Source organism: Eucalyptus grandis, chromosome 7, assembly GCF_016545825.1.
Source record: "Eucalyptus grandis isolate ANBG69807.140 chromosome 7, ASM1654582v1, whole genome shotgun sequence".
Lineage (NCBI taxonomy): Eukaryota > Viridiplantae > Streptophyta > Magnoliopsida > Myrtales > Myrtaceae > Eucalyptus > Eucalyptus grandis.
The window spans coordinates 55,279,249-55,298,923 of NC_052618.1; the positions used below are offsets into that span (position 1 = coordinate 55,279,249).

Consider the following 19,675-nt stretch of genomic DNA (forward strand, 5'->3'; position numbering starts at 1 on the left):
ATTGAAGTTGGGGGGGATTAATGCAATACATGATAAGTTTTCACAAGACTCATTTAAAAGGCGGAGCGATCCCAAATTAGCGTATTTGTGATAATTTTATCTTAAACTAATTTTGTGAGCATCAAGAACTCATTTATCCATGATAAATTTATCATTCGTTAGTTTTCGTTAAATTTTGCTGTCAAATTACTGAGCTGGATAATGCGTGACAATTTACAAGTGTATCGCAGATTTTACCCTCCATTTGTTATAAAGACACACCATTTTATTTTTTTGTAGTATTAATTTAATTTAACGGAAACTAATTGATAATAAATATCACAAACATTGTATTTACCTTACTCGTTAAGATTAGGGGGCCATTTTAGAATAAAACACAAGCTTGAGTGTAATTTGTGATATTGGACCAATTTGAGCTCAATTGGAATTTTTCACAAGACCCATTTAAAAGGCTAAGCAATCTAAAATTGATACATTTATGATAAATTTATTGAAAACTAATTTTTTAACCTCCAAAAATTAATACACCATTGATAAATTCACCATCAATTAATTTCCATTAAAGTTAACTATCAAATTATCGAGTTAAATGATATGTAACGGTTGACCAATGTATCAATTTAAGATTTTATTCTCCATTTTGATATTTGTATTGATTTGAGATTTTCTTTTATATTGATTCAATTTAACAAAAACTAACCAATAATAAATTTATCATAAACATGATGTAAAACCTACTTGTTAAGAGTGGGGGCATCCGAGAATAAAACTGAAATTCAGGGGGGCAAATTTGCGATACTGGACCAAATTTTGGGCTTCGAGTGGGATTTCCCACAAGACTCGTTTTAAAAGGGCCGAGCGACCCCTTCCCAGAATTCCCGAACGTTCAAACGGCGAACCAGTTGGAGTTTGGCGTACGGTCCGCTAGGGTTTCCCCGTCACCTCCCTCGCTCCCGCAGGCAGGTTCCTCCTCCCTCTCCCTCTCTCTCTCTCTCTCTCTCTCTGCCCTTCGGAACGTAGCTGCGCAGGCCAGAGCATCCGTCGCGGCGCGGCGGCTCGCGGCGTTGCGTAATCGGTCTGCCGTCGTCGACGCGATCTGCCGGTAATCGTGCGTCCCGCGAGCTCCGGTAGTTGTCGAAGCGTACGGATATACAGTCGTGTCGGATTGATGAGCCCTCGGATTGTTTCCTCGGGAGATCGCGTCCCTGTCTTTTCTCGTGCGGGGTTGTGTTTCGTTCGTGCGTGCGTGCGTGATTGTGGTTTTCTTGTCGGAAATTCCCCATTTTTTTGGGGAACCGGATCTCGATTATGAGACCGGATTCTTTGTTTCGCGTGTTGTTGTTCTGGGTTGTTTCCGTTAGTGCGGTTCGACTTCGTCGCTTTTTCCCTCCTTTGATGTGCGCGGCCGGTCGTTCGTGTCGTGCTGATGGTGTAGCAGTTTCCCCTTACTGGGTTTTGTCTCTGATGAGCTCTTTTTGTCGTTCAATGGCATTTGAAGCCTTTTAGAGTTTTGAAGTGGAAATTACTGCATCCCTATAAACGCACTTGGGTGTTGTTATGCTAGATTCATTTGGTTTTGCTGTCATCGGCGAGATCGCTGAGGATGTGCCGTCCTGTGTTTCTGTGTTTCACCGAGAATTTGGCAGTCCAGACGTCATTCTCTGTCGCCTGGACATTATGCTTTCGTTTGTCTGAGTTCTCCGATTGTGTTTGGCAGGGAAAATGGCACGGGTATATGTTGGTAACCTGGATTCTCGTGTTACAGAACGGGATCTTGAGGATGAGTTTCGCACATTTGGAATTATAAGAAGGTTGGGCCTTTTCTTTAAAAAGTTCAATCATCTCCTTGTGCTTTTGCACTTATATGCAATGTGTTATTTTTTAGACATAGTATTCTGTCTTGTTGTTACCCCAATTACTTGAGAAGTACTGATGCAGCTCATGTATTGTTCAACCTTTCTGTCAGTAGTGCATGGCGGTAAAGGGATGCAATTTTTACTGTGAAGTATGGTTTGCTTCAACTTGATTTATAGGATTGCATCTCAGAGTTGCAATGTGTTTTTGTCTCACTAATTTAAAGACCAGAACAATCTTTTGCAAACACAATCCTCTATAGTCGGAATCACCTGGCTTACCTCCAGAGAATTGGACTGACAAGATTGTTCAGATTGGCCTTTCTTCTTCTTCTTCTTCTTTTTTTTGGGTTGGGGGGGGGGTGGGGTTTGGGATGCAGGGTGTGGGGACTAAAGCAAAAACCTTTTTCCCTTCTAAATAAAATTAAAAAAAAAAAGATCTTACACGATAGACTGTTACTTGATGAACTTATCTTTTTTCCAATTGCAGTTTATGCTTGTTTCTCCTGCTGGTGCTGATTCTCATTTTGGTTCTTCTATGACATATGCAGTGTGTGGGTCGCCCGAAGACCACCGGGATATGCTTTTATTGATTTTGATGACCATAGGGATGCACAAGATGCGATCCGTGAGCTAGATGGTATGTCTAAAGCTCTGTATATTGGAACATCCAGTCCAAATCAGAGATTGCTAAAGCAGCCATTGTTTATCACAAATGATTTTTGCTGCCAATGTGGATAATGTTGTTTTTTTTTCCTGGTGTAATTAATGGCATTATTAACAAATAAGCTGTTTGTGTATGTTCTCAAGTGATTTATACTTGAATATCAGAGGATGCCTCTTAGATTTGATATCTAGTTCTCTTGTGTGATTTCTGAATCTGCTCTTGTTGGTATTGTTGGTTGTGTTGTTTAATTTGGTAAGAAGGAATTTATTCATGATAACCTTGAAGATCTTTCTGCTTGCCATTTTTTTCCCTTTAACATATGCTATAATTTTTTTCTTTATATGCGGTCTCCTTACCACTTCTTTCTGCATCATTTGGAAGCTGGATGGATTGATTAGTTGGAAAGCTGTTAGGTTTTCTGAGGATGGATAGAGAGAGGTAGCATTTGATGATTCTGAATGGCAAAATGCTTTTCATTTGATCAAATAGGTAAAAATGGCTGGAGAGTTGAGCTCTCTCATAACTCTAGTGGTGGACGTGGTGGTCGTGGTGGTCGATCTGGTGGTTCTGATTTGAAGTGCTATGAATGTGGTGAGCCTGGACACTTTGCTCGGGAGTGCCGCCTGCGTGTGGGTTCACGACGACGTCGGTCGCAGCCGCAGCCGCAGCCGCAGCCGCAGTCGCAGTCCAAGATACCGCAGGAGCCCAAGCTATGGTCGAAGGTCTGTTTACTGTAAAATATATTGGAGTTATCTAAGAGCTATTTTTCGGTTCTAGCAATATGTTTTTATATGAAAGTTTGATCATGATCATTAATGCAAATTTGTGTGGTGTTACTTTTTAAAATTTCTGTGTTTCACTGTGTTTCATATGATGAAACGACAGATGTAGAGTTGACCATTTTTTTTGTAAAAAGTTGACTTTGGGTGTTTCAATGCTTTGCTATGCTTTTTAATAGGAGCTACAGCCCACGTGGTCGATCTCCAAGACGTCGCAGTCTCTCTCGTGGTCGCAGCTATAGCAGGTCGCCCCCATTCCGCGCCCGTGACGAAGTGCCATATGCTAATGGGTGAGGTCTCATGCTCTTTTCCTTTATTTCCCTTTCATGCGCACGTGTGCAGTGAGCATGTTTTATTGAATGTGCATATATATATTAATATGAATGATGTTTTTTTCAGTGATGTGTTGTTGACGTCTTCTTTTGTAGCCGTCCACGGCATTTTGTTGTCAGTCAGAGTCCTCAAATTTTTGTGTAATTTGTTCTGTTTTAGTGCTGTGACTTTCACGTCTGCTCTCACCCCATGTCTCTAGTTTGAGCTTAGCCACATACATAGTGCCACATATGCTACCTGTTTGTTCCTGTTGATTTGATCGGTAGGTAAGATGCAGTATTCATCTCAGATTTTTTTTGTATGGACAACTAAAGTTCTAGTCTTGATAAAGTTCGGATGTGAATTATTAATGACTAGACTTTTTGATGGATTCTAATTTTATCTATGTTGAAACATCAACAGCAATGGTCGTGATCGTCGCCGAAGCAGGAGCTGAATGGTGCAGAGCTAAAAAATGTGGTTTTGTCTGGATCGTATCTGGATTAAGTGTGTTTAGTAGTTTGGACTTGGTACAACTTTGTTTTAGTCGGGCCTCGCCCTCAGCCCCACCTCTTCGATTTGGATAAGTTCTCATTACTGAGTATGTTTTCCTGTCTTTTACTTTGTCAGAATTATTATGGTTATGTTACAGGTAAAGGATCTTAAGATATCTGCTGGTAGATAGTTCTTCATAGTTAGCTTCTCTGGGTATTGCTAAATCTCCGTACCTTTTCCTTTGTGTCGAGGTATCTTCTAGGTTTGCTTCATTGGTTTTATGCTCCTGCACGTCCACGGGATTTCGATCTACGCCGCGCTTTGTGCTTCTGCACTTCAGCGGGACTCGATTCTTCGCCGCCTCGTCATGGGATCTTCAATTTTGAATGATTGTGGGTCCCAGTCGGCTTCGTCTATAGATGCTTCCCTTTTGTCTTTCTCCAGATTGATTCGTGCTTCTCAAATTCTATTGGCACATAATATAGTTAACTAGAAGGTTTGAGGAGCTGCATCAAACACTTCTATCAGGTAATTATATTTGTTTTACCAAAGCATGGAATAGTGGTTTCATTTTTCAGGTAATGGGGTTTCACTTCATATTGAAAAGAAAGCAATTAAATGTTTTCCATAGCTGTCAGAATTGGAGTATGATCTTTTCTAGATAGTTTTTGTTTTTTTGGTTACAACACGGCTGTCTTTGATTCTAATTTCATAATGTTTCTTTAACTAAATTGTGATTTTCTTCCAAAATTGAACACTCGCTGCTTTGTCATCAACACGAGACCCGTGGGCCCAACTACAGAATGATCTCCGCTTCGTCGAGTGGCTCCCTAATTGATTGAGACTCGTCTACATGATAGTCATTTCAATTTCTTCGGCATCGTCTTCGTACAAAGCATACATTTGATGCCTATGCTGCTGAGAGCTGCTATCTGTGTCGCCATATTCTAAGATCTCCGCTTCGTCCGAGTGGCTTCCTAATTGATTGAGATTCATCTACATGATAGTCATTTCAATTTCTTCGGCATCGTCTTTGTACAAAGCATACATTTGATACCTATGCTGCTGAGAGCTGCTATGTCTCGCTACGTTCTCTTTAGGCAAGTTAGCTTAACAAGCTCTGCCGCATCAAGTTTAGATGGACTATTTGTTTTGGGTTCCCTCAAAGCATAACCATTGATATGGGCCTCACATTGTGTTGAGTCGCTGTATATTCATCCTAGGAAGATTGAACCGACTTCTTTCTCCTTGGTGGTGAAAGCATACTTTGAGAGTTTGCCTTGAGGGATTTTTGTCATTGTTGGTTTGCATTTTTTTTTTCAGTGTAATCTTTCCTGAATGGCTTGACCTTGAACTTACGTGAAGTTGGAATGATCACCTCTATATTTGCTTAATTAAATCTCTGGCCTGCCATCCCTTTCTTTTTTCTTGTTTTGCTGTCATATTTGGTTAAGTAATTATTACTCATCCTAGGGACTGTCATGCTTACCAGTTCAAAAGATTGCCATAAGTAAAGTGACAGGATTGAAGCCGTCATATCGGAAATGCACTTGTCCTCATGACTGACTTTTGAGCTTGCACGGATTGAAAGTGTGGTTTTGAGATTTAAAGGATGATTTTTTCGTAGATTTATCTATTATAGTCATCGTGATTGGTAATCATCACTGATCCATGGCTTCTACTACTAAGATAATCGTTCCCAATGAGCAGTTTGCTTATTGAAGGAACTCATGGAGTTTATCTTGTAATTAGCTGTACTCTGATGGAGTCTTTGAACAAATGTCTGAGGAAGCATCTGCTGTGTGTGTTAAGAGATTGAATGATAGCTGTACAAAGTTTTCATAACATGTTGGACCTTAGTATTCGGCATTTTCCTAAGAGTTACGATCATTATGATAATTAGTGTTAATTGGCCTCAGGAGATGCAATTGTACACGAAATAGGAATCCGAGAGTTACATTCAGTAATTTTTTGGTGGTCGTGTCATTCATATTACGGTTTTGGCCATTTTAGCACCCTTTTCAGATCAATTCATATTGGTTTCTACTTTTTGCCATCTTGATTTGGCAATATCCACTTGTTCTCTCGTGGACTAGTCCCAAGTGCAATGATCTATTTAGGAGGGATTAAGTAGAAACATCTCAGCTAGAGGATAATTCCGAAACTCTGTAAATCATTACACATTTTTTTTATCTAAAACTTTCCCGTGCATTCATCGAGGTTGGGCTGTCGCCCATTTGTTCACTCTGCCTGAGATGGTTTGCTTTTGGCTGAATCTAGATCTCGCGATTCATCCATTTCGACAATGATCTATTTAGGAGGGAATTGCATATGACAAGATGTTGCGTTTTGCCTCTAGGGCGGCTATATGGAAACCTGAAATCTGAAGCTGCATAGCCCTCGATTGTGGGGGGTGGTGCTTGATGTGAGAGCCGTCTCCAAGCATTCGTTTGGTTTGTGTCCGAAGCGATGGGATGAAAAACCGTCGGTGCTCTTCCTTCGGGGACAATGACGTTTTGACATTCCAGATGAAGCAATTTCCAAATCGAGTTGATTTGACGTCAACAATTCATGATCCCTTAGCGAAAAAAGATCATTTTTTCCTCTTAAGAAGTGTTCAATCCTCGCAAGACCATCCTCACTTGCCATTGTTGCCATTTGAGTCGGCACGATCTACTTCTCAAAAACCGACTTCTTATCCATGAAAAGAACCCAACTGAAATGGAGTTTATGGCTCCGGTTCTGGCACTTTCTACGGAGCTGAGCCGATACTGTTTCCCCCGGTGTATATGAGCTCGATTTGGTTTCATTTGATGCGATAGACAACTGGGCCCGCTTATAAGTTTCGACGCTCGACCCTAAACGTGGATTCTTACTGAACAAAGACAATGATAGATGCGATAGATGCGTTGAACCATAGATTTAGTAGACTGGTCAGTTAGGAATTTCGAGGTGCTCAATTTTGCTATGGCCGAACGTTGTTTTGATCCTGATTTTTAATACAAACATTATTTAAATTAAAATAAAAATAAGCTAAATTAAAAAAACCAAATTAGTATTTTATTTTGCCAGTCTCGTTGGATGGAGCTAAAGAGATGACTCGATTGCACAAATTCGATAAGTTTTAAGATCTTATTGCATATTTGGCAAATTTTATAATTCAATTATCATTTGATAAGGTTTAGTGTATTTATCTCTAATAAATTGTGGTACAGCCAATAGTTTCCACTGAAATTGAGTTGAAAAGAAACTTGTAATCAAGGGGCGGCTGGGGACACCAATTCGTGCCCCCATAATGGAGATGTTGGAGGAGTTCCGTCGCGCAATGAAATTGCTCTTTCGGTCAAGATGATCATGGAGGGCAACACAATTTCCACCGGATTGATGGCCGGCACGACGGATTGAAGCAAGGAACCACCATGTTCTAATCCCTCAGACATGGCATGAGATTTCCATTGTTTTTTCGGCCAAGTGGCTTGATGTCGACCCGAGCCTACCGGTGCGAGGATCCACGAGACAACACTCGTGCCATGCTGTATTCGCTGTGATCTCGCACATTCAATGCAGAGTCCCCATGTGTGATTTTCTGACTTTAAATAGAATATGATGAAAGCTTGATTAGACAAGTTGGCTCAATTTTTAGCATGTTTCGTGCGATGAAAAGTTAACATTAGTGCATTTCACAAATTGCATCACACGGAGAATGTTTCATTCACGACTCGAATATTCATTGGATTTCATCACCATTTTTTTTTTTTCTTTTCCAGGAAAAAATAAAAAAACATTTTTGTTTTTTTTCTAAAAGTAATGAGAAACCTTCAAATGGTTGATCACCTCTATACTTTTTCTAAAAGTTAGAGGCATCGCGTCAATGCTTTTGGGCCTCTTTTCACCTCGTGTCACACGCGGGCCAATTTTCCTCATCACCACACAATGATATGGGGCCTATGTCCTATGCCTTGTATAACTCGCAAAGAGAAAAAGTAAATAAATTCATAAATTTTTAAAAAATTGCCTCTAAAGTTAACCTTTAAGTAATTCTTCTAGAGACATATATTTTATTAAGAAATAGATCAAATACAAGCAATAAGTGGAATGCCAATAGAAGTAAATTTGTAGTATTAGTAGATGAAGAAGTTTTGGATCTCATATCAAGTATACTTGCGCATGAGATTATATGGGATTCCATACTCTATGACACGAGTGTATTTTCTGTTATGACCTGACTCGATCTATACGGATCAAACCTTTTAAAAAAGTATTCAACATAATCAATTAGGGTGATGATTGAAACTTTCAAATTGACTTCACAAGTTTTCTACCATACGATGTGGGAATTGAGCATGCCATATATGATGCGTGATGCAATTCATTCCTCCTCCTATGCCATTGTAGTGCCTGATTTATTCTTAGAATGGATCTAACTCTGATTCCACATGGATCAAACCTTCAAAAAGAACATGTAAGATCGATCATTCAAGACATGACTATTTGGGATGGGTGGATCTGACTTATGAATTGTGCAAAATTTTTCTAGTTCCAATGTGAGATTTAGAGTATTACATTCTTCTCGACTCGGGTGCTTTTTTTTTTTTTTTTTTAAAATATCAGTGATGGAAAAAGGGGTAGAATGATTTTATTTTCTACGCCATCCTCTGCTCTATTGGGGAAAAGAACAAAAAGAGGGGAGCGAAAGTGGGTGCGGAACATAGGAGAGATTTTTAACATTTTGCCAGTAGAAAATGGGGAGAAACAATTTTGATTTTTGGCCTTCCCAACATAGCATTAGTGCGAGGCCAAGATTGTGTGGCTGGAGCGCACCAACGTGGCTATAGGCAAGGATGGTGCTACACATGATAAATGTGCAGTCATAATCTCGTAGTCTCGTTATTGCATCGACTCAAATTTAACTTCGCTAAATGAACCAAAAAAAAAACAGAACCATAGATGATCCGTGTAAAGAAAAATTGTATACAAATGACCTTATCAATCCCTAGCTTGAGGATTATAAGTATCCAATTTTTTTATCAATGGTGTATAAGATTGTTTATGTCAAATTTTCTTTATGAGTAAAAAAAGTAAGAGTAGTTAGGGGTCAGCATCAGGTCCCGCTTTGTAATGGCTTGGTCCGACGATGGTGGATAGTGGTTGCTGGAGCCAGAGGGCCTTGACAAGGAGCGGCTCTTGGTAGGTTTATAGGATGGCCAAGGAGGAATGAATGAATTGAACTATGCACTAAACACAGGAAGAACAATTGTAATGTGTGTGCGAGGGCGGGTAGTGGTTGCTGGAGCCAGAGGACCTGGACAAGGAGTGACTCTTGATAGGTTTATAGGATGGTCGAGGAGGAATTAGTGAGCTGAACTATGCACTAAACACATGGAGAGCAATTATAATGTGTGTTGTTGGAGCTAGAGGGCTTGGACAATGAGTGACTCTTGGCAGATTTATATGATGGCTAAGGAGAAATGAATGAATTGAATTATGCACTAAACACAGGGAGAGCAATTCTAATGTGTGTGTTGTCGAAGCCGTAGGGCATGGACAAGGAGTGGCTCTTGGCAAGTTTATAGGATGGCCAAGGATGAATGAATGAAATGAACTATGCACTAAACATGAGGAGAGCAATTTGTGATGTGTGTGCGAGGGCAGGTAGTGATTGCTAGAGCTAGAGGGCCTGGACAAGAAGCAACTCTTAGCGAGTTTACAGAATGGCTGAGGAGGAATGAATAAATTGAACGATGCACTAAACATGGGGAGAGCAATTGTGATGTGTGTGAGAGGGTAGGTAGTGGTTGCTGGAGCCAGAGGGCCTGGACAAAGAGCAACCCTTGGTAGGTTTATAGGATGGCCGAGGAGGAATGAATGAAATGAACTATGCACTAAACACAATGGTCGATGGGGTGCGTGTGTGTGAAAATTGGAATTAATTCACATAGGTGCCTTTCGACATAATAGCAAAGTTAAGTGAGCTCAATTAGAGAGTTACTAAGATGGGTGACCTCTTGGGAAAATGCACCTTTCGACATAATAGCAAAGTTAAGTGAGCTCAGTTAGAGAGTTACTAAGATGGGTGACCTCTTGGGAAAATGCATGCTCGTATGCCAAAGGACAATACCTAAGCTACTTTAGTCCAACTCTAGGGAGAACCGATTGGTTCAAGACTAACTATGCATTAAATGTGTGTTGGATTATGCTAAAAACTTGATTTTCGTGGTAAAAACATTTATTTGTGGTAAATGTGTATGCATATTATAAAAAGAAACACTTTTGCACAAATGGGAGAATCAAACCATGATCTTCAATGGTAAGAAACAACATTATAATCACTTAACCAACATATTTTCATGGTGAATAGCAATGCTAATATTTTATTAAAAAGTTGGTTTTTTTTTTTGGGACAAAACAAAAATTGAACCAGCTTCTAGGTAGAATTGGTAATTCCAATTTTCGATCTAATTCTTAGTTCCAAAGTCATGGTATCGATTTCTGGATTGAGAACAGATCACCCTTAAGAGTAACATGATTGGATGGTATTTGTCTAGACACTAAGACCACTTTGAAAAAACAAAGCAACGCCCGTGAAATCTGCTGCTGATTCCGAAAGTCTATCTTTGAGTCAATGCTTTTCTAATCTCCAAGCTCATCACATCGATTTATTCAATGCAGATTCGTGGCGATCACGTCCTCTCCCGATCCATGTTTACTCTCAAACGAGGAGGAATCATATAAAATATCGCATGGTCTGAGCTGTTCTTTTTTCTATTGTTTTCCCTCATTTCACTGCAGTTTCCGTTTCCCTGTATCTGCACTTTCGTGAATCGTTCGCTGACATTTTCGGTGTCTCCGGCCAATCCTCATCGTCCGGATTTTCTATGATCTCGAGATCCCGTGCACACGGATCGATAACTTGGAGCCCAGTCCGACACGAGGCCTGCCTCGAGGGGGACTTGCAGGCGTGGTGATCCGACGAGAGCGCCCGTCGCCGAAGCAACCGCGGCGGTTCTTTTGCACGCATGTAATTGTTAAAATTTGCAAGTCAAAACTTTAGGACAGGCCCAACCGTTTCCTCGTATCTGCCGGTTTCTTTCCCTCTCTCTTTCCTCTCTCTTTCCTCTCTCGTTCTTTCCGCACGCCTGCGTCTCCATCACCATTAACTTCTGAATAGTTGCGGTTATTATTCTTCTGGGTCCTCTCTTCCTGCCCACATTTTTTAATCACTCCGAAGCAAGTCCCAGTTCAAGACTCCCCTCTAGGAAGAAAAAGTCCATCGGCTTGACAAAATCTCGTCCGGGCAGAAGTTGGGTCTGCTGCTTCTCTCTGTTTCCTCTCGCAAGTTCGCGGCTTTCCTGCGAATGCAGTGAGTTTCCGGAGCATGGTAGTGACCAGGAAGACGGCATGGACTCGAAGAAGACAGAGAAGTTTGTAAGGTACCCGATACGACAGCATTTCCAGTGTTGATTTGTAGCAGAGACTGGTTTGTTTCTGATGTGGTGGGAAATTATTTTTTCCCGAATTTGTCATGATGTTGTAGTTGGTTCTCTTGCTTACAGATTTTATAATGATGAAAAGCAAAATCTTGGCGTTTCATGGGAAAAGAACGATCCCACGCACTTTGAAAAGCCATTGCCTTTGTATAAGATACCGGCGGCGCCAACCCTGCTGAGACCCGATGGCGATCCTGCCAGTAGGATTAAGGCCAATTACAAAGCTCCAAGATTTGGGACGTTTAAGGTTTTCCCTGAAGGCCAGGAGCCGCGGAAGAGCCGGATTCTCGATCCGGGGGGCGAAATCTTCTTGCAGTGGAACAGGATTTTCCTCTTCTCCTGCCTGGTGGCGCTGTTCGTTGACCCCTTGTTCTTTTACTTGCCGTCGGTCGTGAGCCGTGATGGCTCGTCGTGCCTGACCACCGATGTGAGCCTGGGGATTGTGGTGACGTGTTTCCGGACGCTGGCCGATGCCTTTTACATTCTCCATGTGGTCGTCAAGTTCCGGACGGCTTATGTTTCCCCGAGCTCGAGAGTGTTTGGAAGGGGCGAGCTCGTTATGGATCCGAAGAAGATTTCAGGAGGTATTTGAGATTGGAGTTCTGGGTCGATTTGCTTGCGGCATTGCCTCTTCCGCAGGTACTATTATGGACTGGTTTTTCACTCTAAGTCGAAACCGTTGTTGTATAGTTCCAGGCAAAACACTAGACCTTTGTGCATCGCCGATATTTTGGCTAATCGCTTCAGTACTAATCTGATTTAGTTCAGACAAGATGCTAATTTTCTGTGCAACTGCAAGCTATGGCAATATCTGTTTGCTGACTTTGATATTGATTTTCTTCTGAGATATAACGAAAGAAGGAACTAAGATCATCATGATAAGTCGGCTCATTTAACATTAGAAATTATGCTATGGATCATTTCGGTTGTAATCGAATGGATATAATAGAAGTTTTTTGGCTGAGATAAAGATAAGAAAGAAAGGACATAGAGAGGCTAGGCTGCTTTTTCATCAGTAAAGAGATTTTCCAATTAAATTCAGTGATCAGTCATTAGATAGAACATGACTTTGTGTCCCAGATCATGCTTTGAGTTGCATGTAGTTCTTCACTTCTCTTATGTCTTTTAGGTAAGAACTCTGTTGTTTTACTATGAATTCATGACCAAGCTAACTTGATATTATTTTTCCATTTTGGGTCAGATTGTGATCTGGTTCATCATACCTGCGATAAGAAGTTCGCACTCGGATCACACCACCAACACTCTCGTACTGATTGTTCTGCTCCAGTACATCCCGAGATTATATCTGATCTTCCCATTGAGTTCTCAGTTGATCAAAGCCACTGGCGTAGTCACAAAAACTGCTTGGGCTGGAGCGGCATACAATCTCGTGTTGTACATGTTAGCCAGTCATGTATGTAGCCACTTGTACATATCACGTTCCATAACTTCCATGTTATCGAAGGGTCTTTTAAGTTCGTGCTAAAATGATTCTGACCCTTCCTGTAGGTCCTGGGCGCGTCATGGTATCTGTTGTCGATGGAGCGACACGCTACGTGCTTGAAATCCACATGCGACCAGGAATTTAGCCCCGTGAAGTGCCATCTTCGTTACCTGGACTGTGATATGCTTGACGATGGCCAGCGTGTCACATGGGGCAACAGTACGAGTGTCTTTAGCAATTGCGACCCGAATGGGAATATCGTGTTCCAATATGGCATATTCGAGAAAGCTTTGACAGAGAACGTCGTGTCCTCGGATTTTCTCGAGAAGTATCTGTACTGTCTCTGGTGGGGATTGCAACAATTAAGGTATAATATCGTTGGCAAACCCTTTTGCATTTCAGGTATCTATAGTCTAGAATATTAAATCTCGCCGCACTGTCTCTAGAATTAAGCTTTGATGCATTTATCTGACGATTGGATGAACGAAGATGCTAATTCTAACTTCTTCTCCGGTGTAATTATGCAGTTCATATGGCCAAAATTTGAGTACAAGCATGTTCATTGGGGAGACCTCGTTTGCCATACTCATCGCGATCCTCGGCCTTGTCCTGTTTGCCCATTTGATTGGAAACATGCAGGTAGTCAGGATGGCTTGATAACCTGAATTTGTTCTATTCACTTTATCGTCTATACAGTAATCAAAGAAGATGCAAAATGCAAAAGAACAACGGAAGAACTTATTGTGCTGTCTGTGCCACTTTCTTTCCTGGAATTCTATAAATTACAAAGCCAGATTACATACTTTCTATCGAAGTTTAACTGAGGAACTTCACCTTTTTTTAAATTATTGTAGACGTATCTGCAATCTCTCACTGTGAGACTTGAGGAGTGGCGGCTCAAGCGGCGGGACACAGAGGAGTGGATGAGACACCGTCAACTCCCCCAAGATCTACGGGACCGTGTCCGGCGCTTCGTGCAGTACAAGTGGCTAGCGACTCGTGGCGTCGATGAGGAATCGATTCTGCACACTTTGCCTGCTGATCTCCGTAGAGATATCCAGCGCCACCTATGCTTGGACCTCGTGCGGCGAGTAAGTTCTCATTAGTTCTAGTCAACTTCGCCGTGAACATGACAGTTTTTCCAATGTTGCCAACTTCTACAAGATTAGAGTCACAAAACTAGAAGTCACACGGTTCCAAATGACTGTTCGATAAATCCTGCTGTATTACAGGCAGTAACCTAATCAGTATTTCGCTGTTTCAGGTCCCCTTTTTCTCGCAAATGGACGATCAGCTGCTTGATGCCATCTGCGAGCGCCTCAAGTCCTCACTGTGCACTCAAGGCACATACATAGTCCGCGAAGGCGACCCGGTCACTGAGATGCTCTTCATCATCAGGGGCAGGCTAGATAGCTCGACTACCAACGGAGGGCGGACGGGGTTCTTCAATTCGATCACCCTGAGGCCCGGCGACTTTTGCGGGGAGGAGCTACTCACGTGGGCGTTGCTCCCCAAGTCGACTCTCAACCTGCCTTCTTCCACGAGAACGGTGAGAGCTCTGGACGAAGTGGAGGCGTTCGCCCTGCGGGCGGAGGATCTCAAGTTCGTCGCGAACCAGTTCAGGCGCCTCCACAGCAAGAAGCTGCAGCACACGTTCCGCTTCTACTCTCACCACTGGAGGACGTGGGGGGCATGCTTCATTCAGGCAGCGTGGCGCAGACAAGAAGAGAATGCTGGCCAAGAGTCTCAGCATGAGGGAGTCCTGGTGGGCTTCCGAGGAGCACAGGACGCCGGAAGATGAAACGGAAGAGCATGGGGAAGAAGAGGGGGACCAGGGTATTGCATCCTCGGCTTCCTCTCAAGTGATGCAACATCTGGGCGTCACAATATTGGCTTCTAGATTCGCAGCCAACACAAGGAGAGGAGCTCAGAAGGCGAAAGATGTCGTGTTGCCAAAGCTGCAGAAGCCCGAGGAGCCGGACTTCTCGGCAGAGCCCGACGACGAGTGACGAACACCCACCTGTATAAACGGAACTCGGTACCATCATTCACATGTTAGTGATGCACCAACTAGGAGACACCATTGAAACTTGTTAGAATCCATCAACTAAGTCCTGAAACGGTTGCTCATGTCCCATGATTCTCTGTCCATAGCCTCCTCAAAAGCGTGAGCTGATGCATCAGTTAGCAGACACATTCCACTACAAGCCCCTTTAACTCTGCAGCAGGACCTGATTGGGATTGAACTTTGTCACGGTCGATGAGGCGCCACGAAAGCGAGCGCTGAAATTTGGCTGGCGCGAAGGCATATATTGTCGCGTTCATTACACAGCTCGTCCGTTCCTGCTTATTGATGCTATAAGAGTCCTATTCAATCACACATTTGACATTTTAATGTAATTTTGAGATGCTGTCATGTAGATCAGCTTGTCTGGATCATGTAAAGCTGGAGTTGCAGATTAGCTATACTTTTTTTTTCCCAAAAAAAAAAAAAAAATTCAACGGGCTTTCTCAACGGGCTAGGCCCAAAGCAAAGCTTTATTAAACCAGATAATCTGCGTACGGGCCGGTTCATTTGTATTTGAGCCGGTCCTACCTTTGGTAACGCCTTTAACGTTTAAAAAATTGTTTTAACGTAAATAGAAAAAGTGTTTGCTCCAAAAACAATTTTTGAATAAAAAAACGAGTTTGGTAACTGTTCCCGAAATATAAAAATAATAAAACACGTTTGGTAAATTTATATAAATTTTTTTATTTCTTTTAATTTTTTAATATTTTTATTTTATTTCTTTTTTTCCTTTTTTTCGTTTTCTTTTTCTTTTTCTTTTTCCTTTTTTTCTTCCTTTGGCGGTGGCCTCGCCCCGGCGAGGCTCCTGGCCTCGCCTTGGCCGGGCGAGCTCGCCCTTGCCGGATCCGGGCGAGCTCGAGCTCGCCCGGCCAGTGCGAGGTCGGCCTCGCCGCGTCGGGCCGACGGTGACCCAGCCACACCGTCGTCTCCCTCCACTGCATCGGCGACCACGCTCGACGCCTCCTTGCCGCCACCGTACCGGCCATTCATCGGAGTAGCCACCACGCCCCCTGCACGCCGCGACGCCGAACCCGCGCCCGACGGCGTCGCCGACCTCTCGCGTCCCGCATCCCGTCGCCCGCCGCTCCGTGTTCTCCCCTCGCGACACCGCACTCCGCACCCAAAGCCTCCGCCGACGACCTAGCGATGCCGGAGCCCCAAAGACCGCCCTCCCGCCTCACACCCGATCGACGCATCTGCGTGTCTCGAGCCTCCGTTTGCCACCGCCGCATCGATCTCACCGCGCCGTGACCCACGACTTTGAGATCCACTCGATTGTCAACCTCGCGCCGGCCCACGACTCGACCGGCCGTCCTCGCCACTCCGCTCCTCGACGTCCGCCACTCGAGACCCCACGGCCGAGCCCCGCACCCTGCGGATGTACCGCGCTCGAGACGCTCGGCCTCGGCGGGCCGGCAATGCTTCGGCGAGGTCGCGGCCCTCGGCCGCCGACCCTCGACGGTCGGTCGCCAGCCATGGCCGGCCAAAGAAAAAGAAAGAAAAAAAAAAAGAGAAGTGTTTCTAAAATGTGTTACGTAAACAAGAAACATTTTTTTTTTTTTTGTTTTCTCGTTTCAGATGTGTTTCTCGAACAAAAATAATTTTGGAACAAAAACGCACCTAAACGCGTTTGTTCCTTTTTTGTTACCGGAACAAAAAAAGAAAAGTTGTTTAAAAACAAAAAAAAGAAACGAAACAAACGCCCCCAAAAATATTAGTTTGAAATTTTCCATAATTTTCCTTTTATGTATTTTTTGCAATTCCAACTAACATGGTCTGGTAGTATCGAGTGAGATCGCGGGGCCTGTCCTTGATCTTGTTGTTGGCTCGTACCGCTCAGGCGGCCATTTAATCAGGGACCGCAGTTTTAGTTGAGATTTCCTTTCTTTTTTTTTTTTTCTTTCCTTTAAATACTTTTATGAAAATAAATTTACTAATTTGACAGGTTGGATTTTATTGTGCCTTGAGTATGACTCACTCGCCTAAAACTCCTATTGCCGCTACAATCGCCATAATTTTCATAGACAAGTCTTAATATATCCCGGCATCACTCCATTTTTCATAAGATAAAAGGGGGTGATATTTTCCTAAATTCCTCTGGTCGTGCCTTTCACTGGTGGCTTACAAATTACGGACGTCATTTATGAGCGAACTTTACTTAAAGTGTGTAATATCCATCTTCGTAATCTACCGACAGACTTATGATCGAGGAAATCTTTTTCCGTACTTCGGACACGAAAAGAGCCTCTCTATTGTTTTTCCTGTTGGTAGGCTGTAAAGGGAGGGAGTTTGGTATGCACTGTTAAGTCCTGGCTTGCTACTTTTCAAGTTTCATGAGGATCACGAGGGGAAGAGTTTCTTGGCTACTTTTCAAGTTTTACAAGGACATGAGGTTCTTGGCCCATCTCCAACCCCTTATAAGATGGATTGACATCATGGAAACGAAGTAAAAGTGAAAGGGCAGATGGTTAATTCTCAAGCTCTGATAAGGATCCATTTGAAAATCATAAAATTCACTTGGCGGTTTGTGAGGTTCGGTTTCCTGTGTCATCGAGTCCGTACGATGCTGAAGCTCATTCGCCCTTAGCTTTCGCACAGTACGACTCTTCTTTAAGTCTCGGGTACCGGGCCATGGTGAATTTTTCGTTATTGATAAGTAAGAAAAGACGATCTACCTGGTTATTAAAACAAGCACTTTCCACTTTCCATATCATTTTGGTTGATGAATTATGTGGGGCACCTCAATTCTTTCTTGTCTTCGAATCAAGCAAGTCACATGACTTGGGCGATGCCTACGTTACTAAGGATCAAAATGATCACATGCATTTCTCACCTTTGTCTGAAGAAGCACTTGAGTTAGGTGTTGCATATCAAAAGGGCAGTTGTAGTCGTACAAAACATTTACTAGAAAATAAAAAGAAATATATATCTACTTGCAAATAAAGTACCTATAGTCCTCCATTTTCAGTATTTCAAAAATGCAACCTGAAATTATTTTGGTCAATTATCGATGAACTTTTTCTCACGGTCCGATATTTGGTCATCTCAAATGTGAAGTTTCCAAATATGATTGTGCTTAGTGATAGTAACATGGACTAGGGGTGATCAATTCTTGGTTTGGTCCAATTCCACCTAAGAATTAGGAACTAGATCGATTCCATGGAATCGATTACTTAGCAAAAAAAATTAAAAAAATTATATTAAAAAAATACACTAGAGTTGTCACTATTTTTAGAGTTTATTGTTATTTTTAAGAAATTAAAAATATATTTTTCAAAAAAAAAGAGTTGGTCCGGTCTCGGTCGGGTTCCCACCCTAACCGGAACCAAATCGACAATCATTGATTCCATTTTGATGGATTCGAGAACTAGACCGATCCCTCTGGGAACTAGACCATACCAATTGGTTCGGTGGTTCCCAATTTGGGCGGTCTGACATGCTCACCCCTAACATCAATTGGTCCACTTTTCATACTCGTAACTAAATGTTTATCATGTTACCACATTTAGGCTCCATTTGTTTTTTGAGAAATGAATAATTTAAAAAACATATTTCTCAAAATGAATGCTTATACCGTTTATAAAAATAAATAAACGAAAAACATTTTCATTACTTATAGAAATATTTAGATATATTTTGTTGTCAACGATGAAAATATTTTTCAATGGTTAATTATTTTCAACGATATAAATAATATTTTTCGGAAAATATATTTCAAGTCATTTATTTTTAATGAAATGAATTGAACTTTAGTTACAAAGACTAAAAGGTCATTTCACCTTTTATGCAAAATCGTGATGATGGTCCATGTACCTTCCTTTCTCTTTCACCCTAGCAGCCTCATTTGCCAAAGAGTTCACGATGCAGACATTAAAAAATAACTGGAGAGACCAAGCAGGGACAGCCAGCTGAGGGCATATCCTGAGATTACGAGCGTGAGATGCCAAGGGGATACTACAGGTAGATTGTCAAATCAGAGATTCCTTTCTCTCCTGACAATATATTGATGTGATGGAGCCCATCACGCAGATATGTTTTTCCCTGAGGAGAGAGGAGGAGGGAGAAGATTTGTCCCCATCCCACCATCCAAGCATCCAACCATCACCAAAGGGGCTCCAGCAGCACCATCCATGAACCTCACCAGTCCAAAACTTGTGTGCCCACACCAGGATTTCCCAGGCCCTCAAATCAGGCAAGCCCCATCCATGGAGGAAGACACTCCATAAAGCCATGGCTGAATTCAACAAAACCTCAAAGCCACCTCAAACACAAAAAGCTTTTTTATGATTTGCTTTCTTTGCTCAACTCTGCTCTGCCGACACTTCCAATTAGGCTCTCCAACGTATCGCGAGCCCCGCGCACGTGCGCATGCGGTATTTACCTTTAGCACTACCAAATTGCAGAAGCAACCAAAGGGGAAAAGGAACAAGAGAGGAGACAATGGAAAAGGACAGGGAGACCCAGAAAGGTTTTTGTCCAATCGGTACACTCGCTACATATTTTGTCAATATGCAAATGAGAAAACTTAGATTTGTCTACACTTTTTATGCAGGAACAGGAAAATAAGAAG

At 42.3% G+C, this 19,675-nt stretch overlaps 2 protein-coding genes across 2 annotated transcripts; both read left to right on the forward strand.

The window, feature by feature from the left end:
* The first annotated feature begins 874 nt into the window (after positions 1-874).
* LOC104437183 (serine/arginine-rich splicing factor RSZ21A) lies at positions 875-4,309 on the forward strand. The gene is given in 7 exon segments (XM_039318203.1): positions 875-963; positions 1,718-1,811; positions 2,405-2,493; positions 3,010-3,161; positions 3,163-3,242; positions 3,479-3,589; positions 4,035-4,309. Coding segments are annotated over 6 exon segments (555 nt in total). The 5' UTR covers positions 875-963; positions 1,718-1,722; the 3' UTR covers positions 4,069-4,309.
* Positions 4,310-11,076: 6,767 nt separating this feature from the next.
* On the forward strand, positions 11,077-15,499 carry LOC104437182 (probable cyclic nucleotide-gated ion channel 14). The gene is given in 9 exon segments (XM_010050076.3): positions 11,077-11,536; positions 11,660-12,171; positions 12,174-12,232; positions 12,795-13,007; positions 13,103-13,404; positions 13,565-13,676; positions 13,892-14,128; positions 14,302-14,756; positions 14,758-15,499. Coding segments are annotated over 9 exon segments (2,211 nt in total). The 5' UTR covers positions 11,077-11,504; the 3' UTR covers positions 15,047-15,499.
* The last annotated feature ends 4,176 nt before the right edge of the window (positions 15,500-19,675 follow it).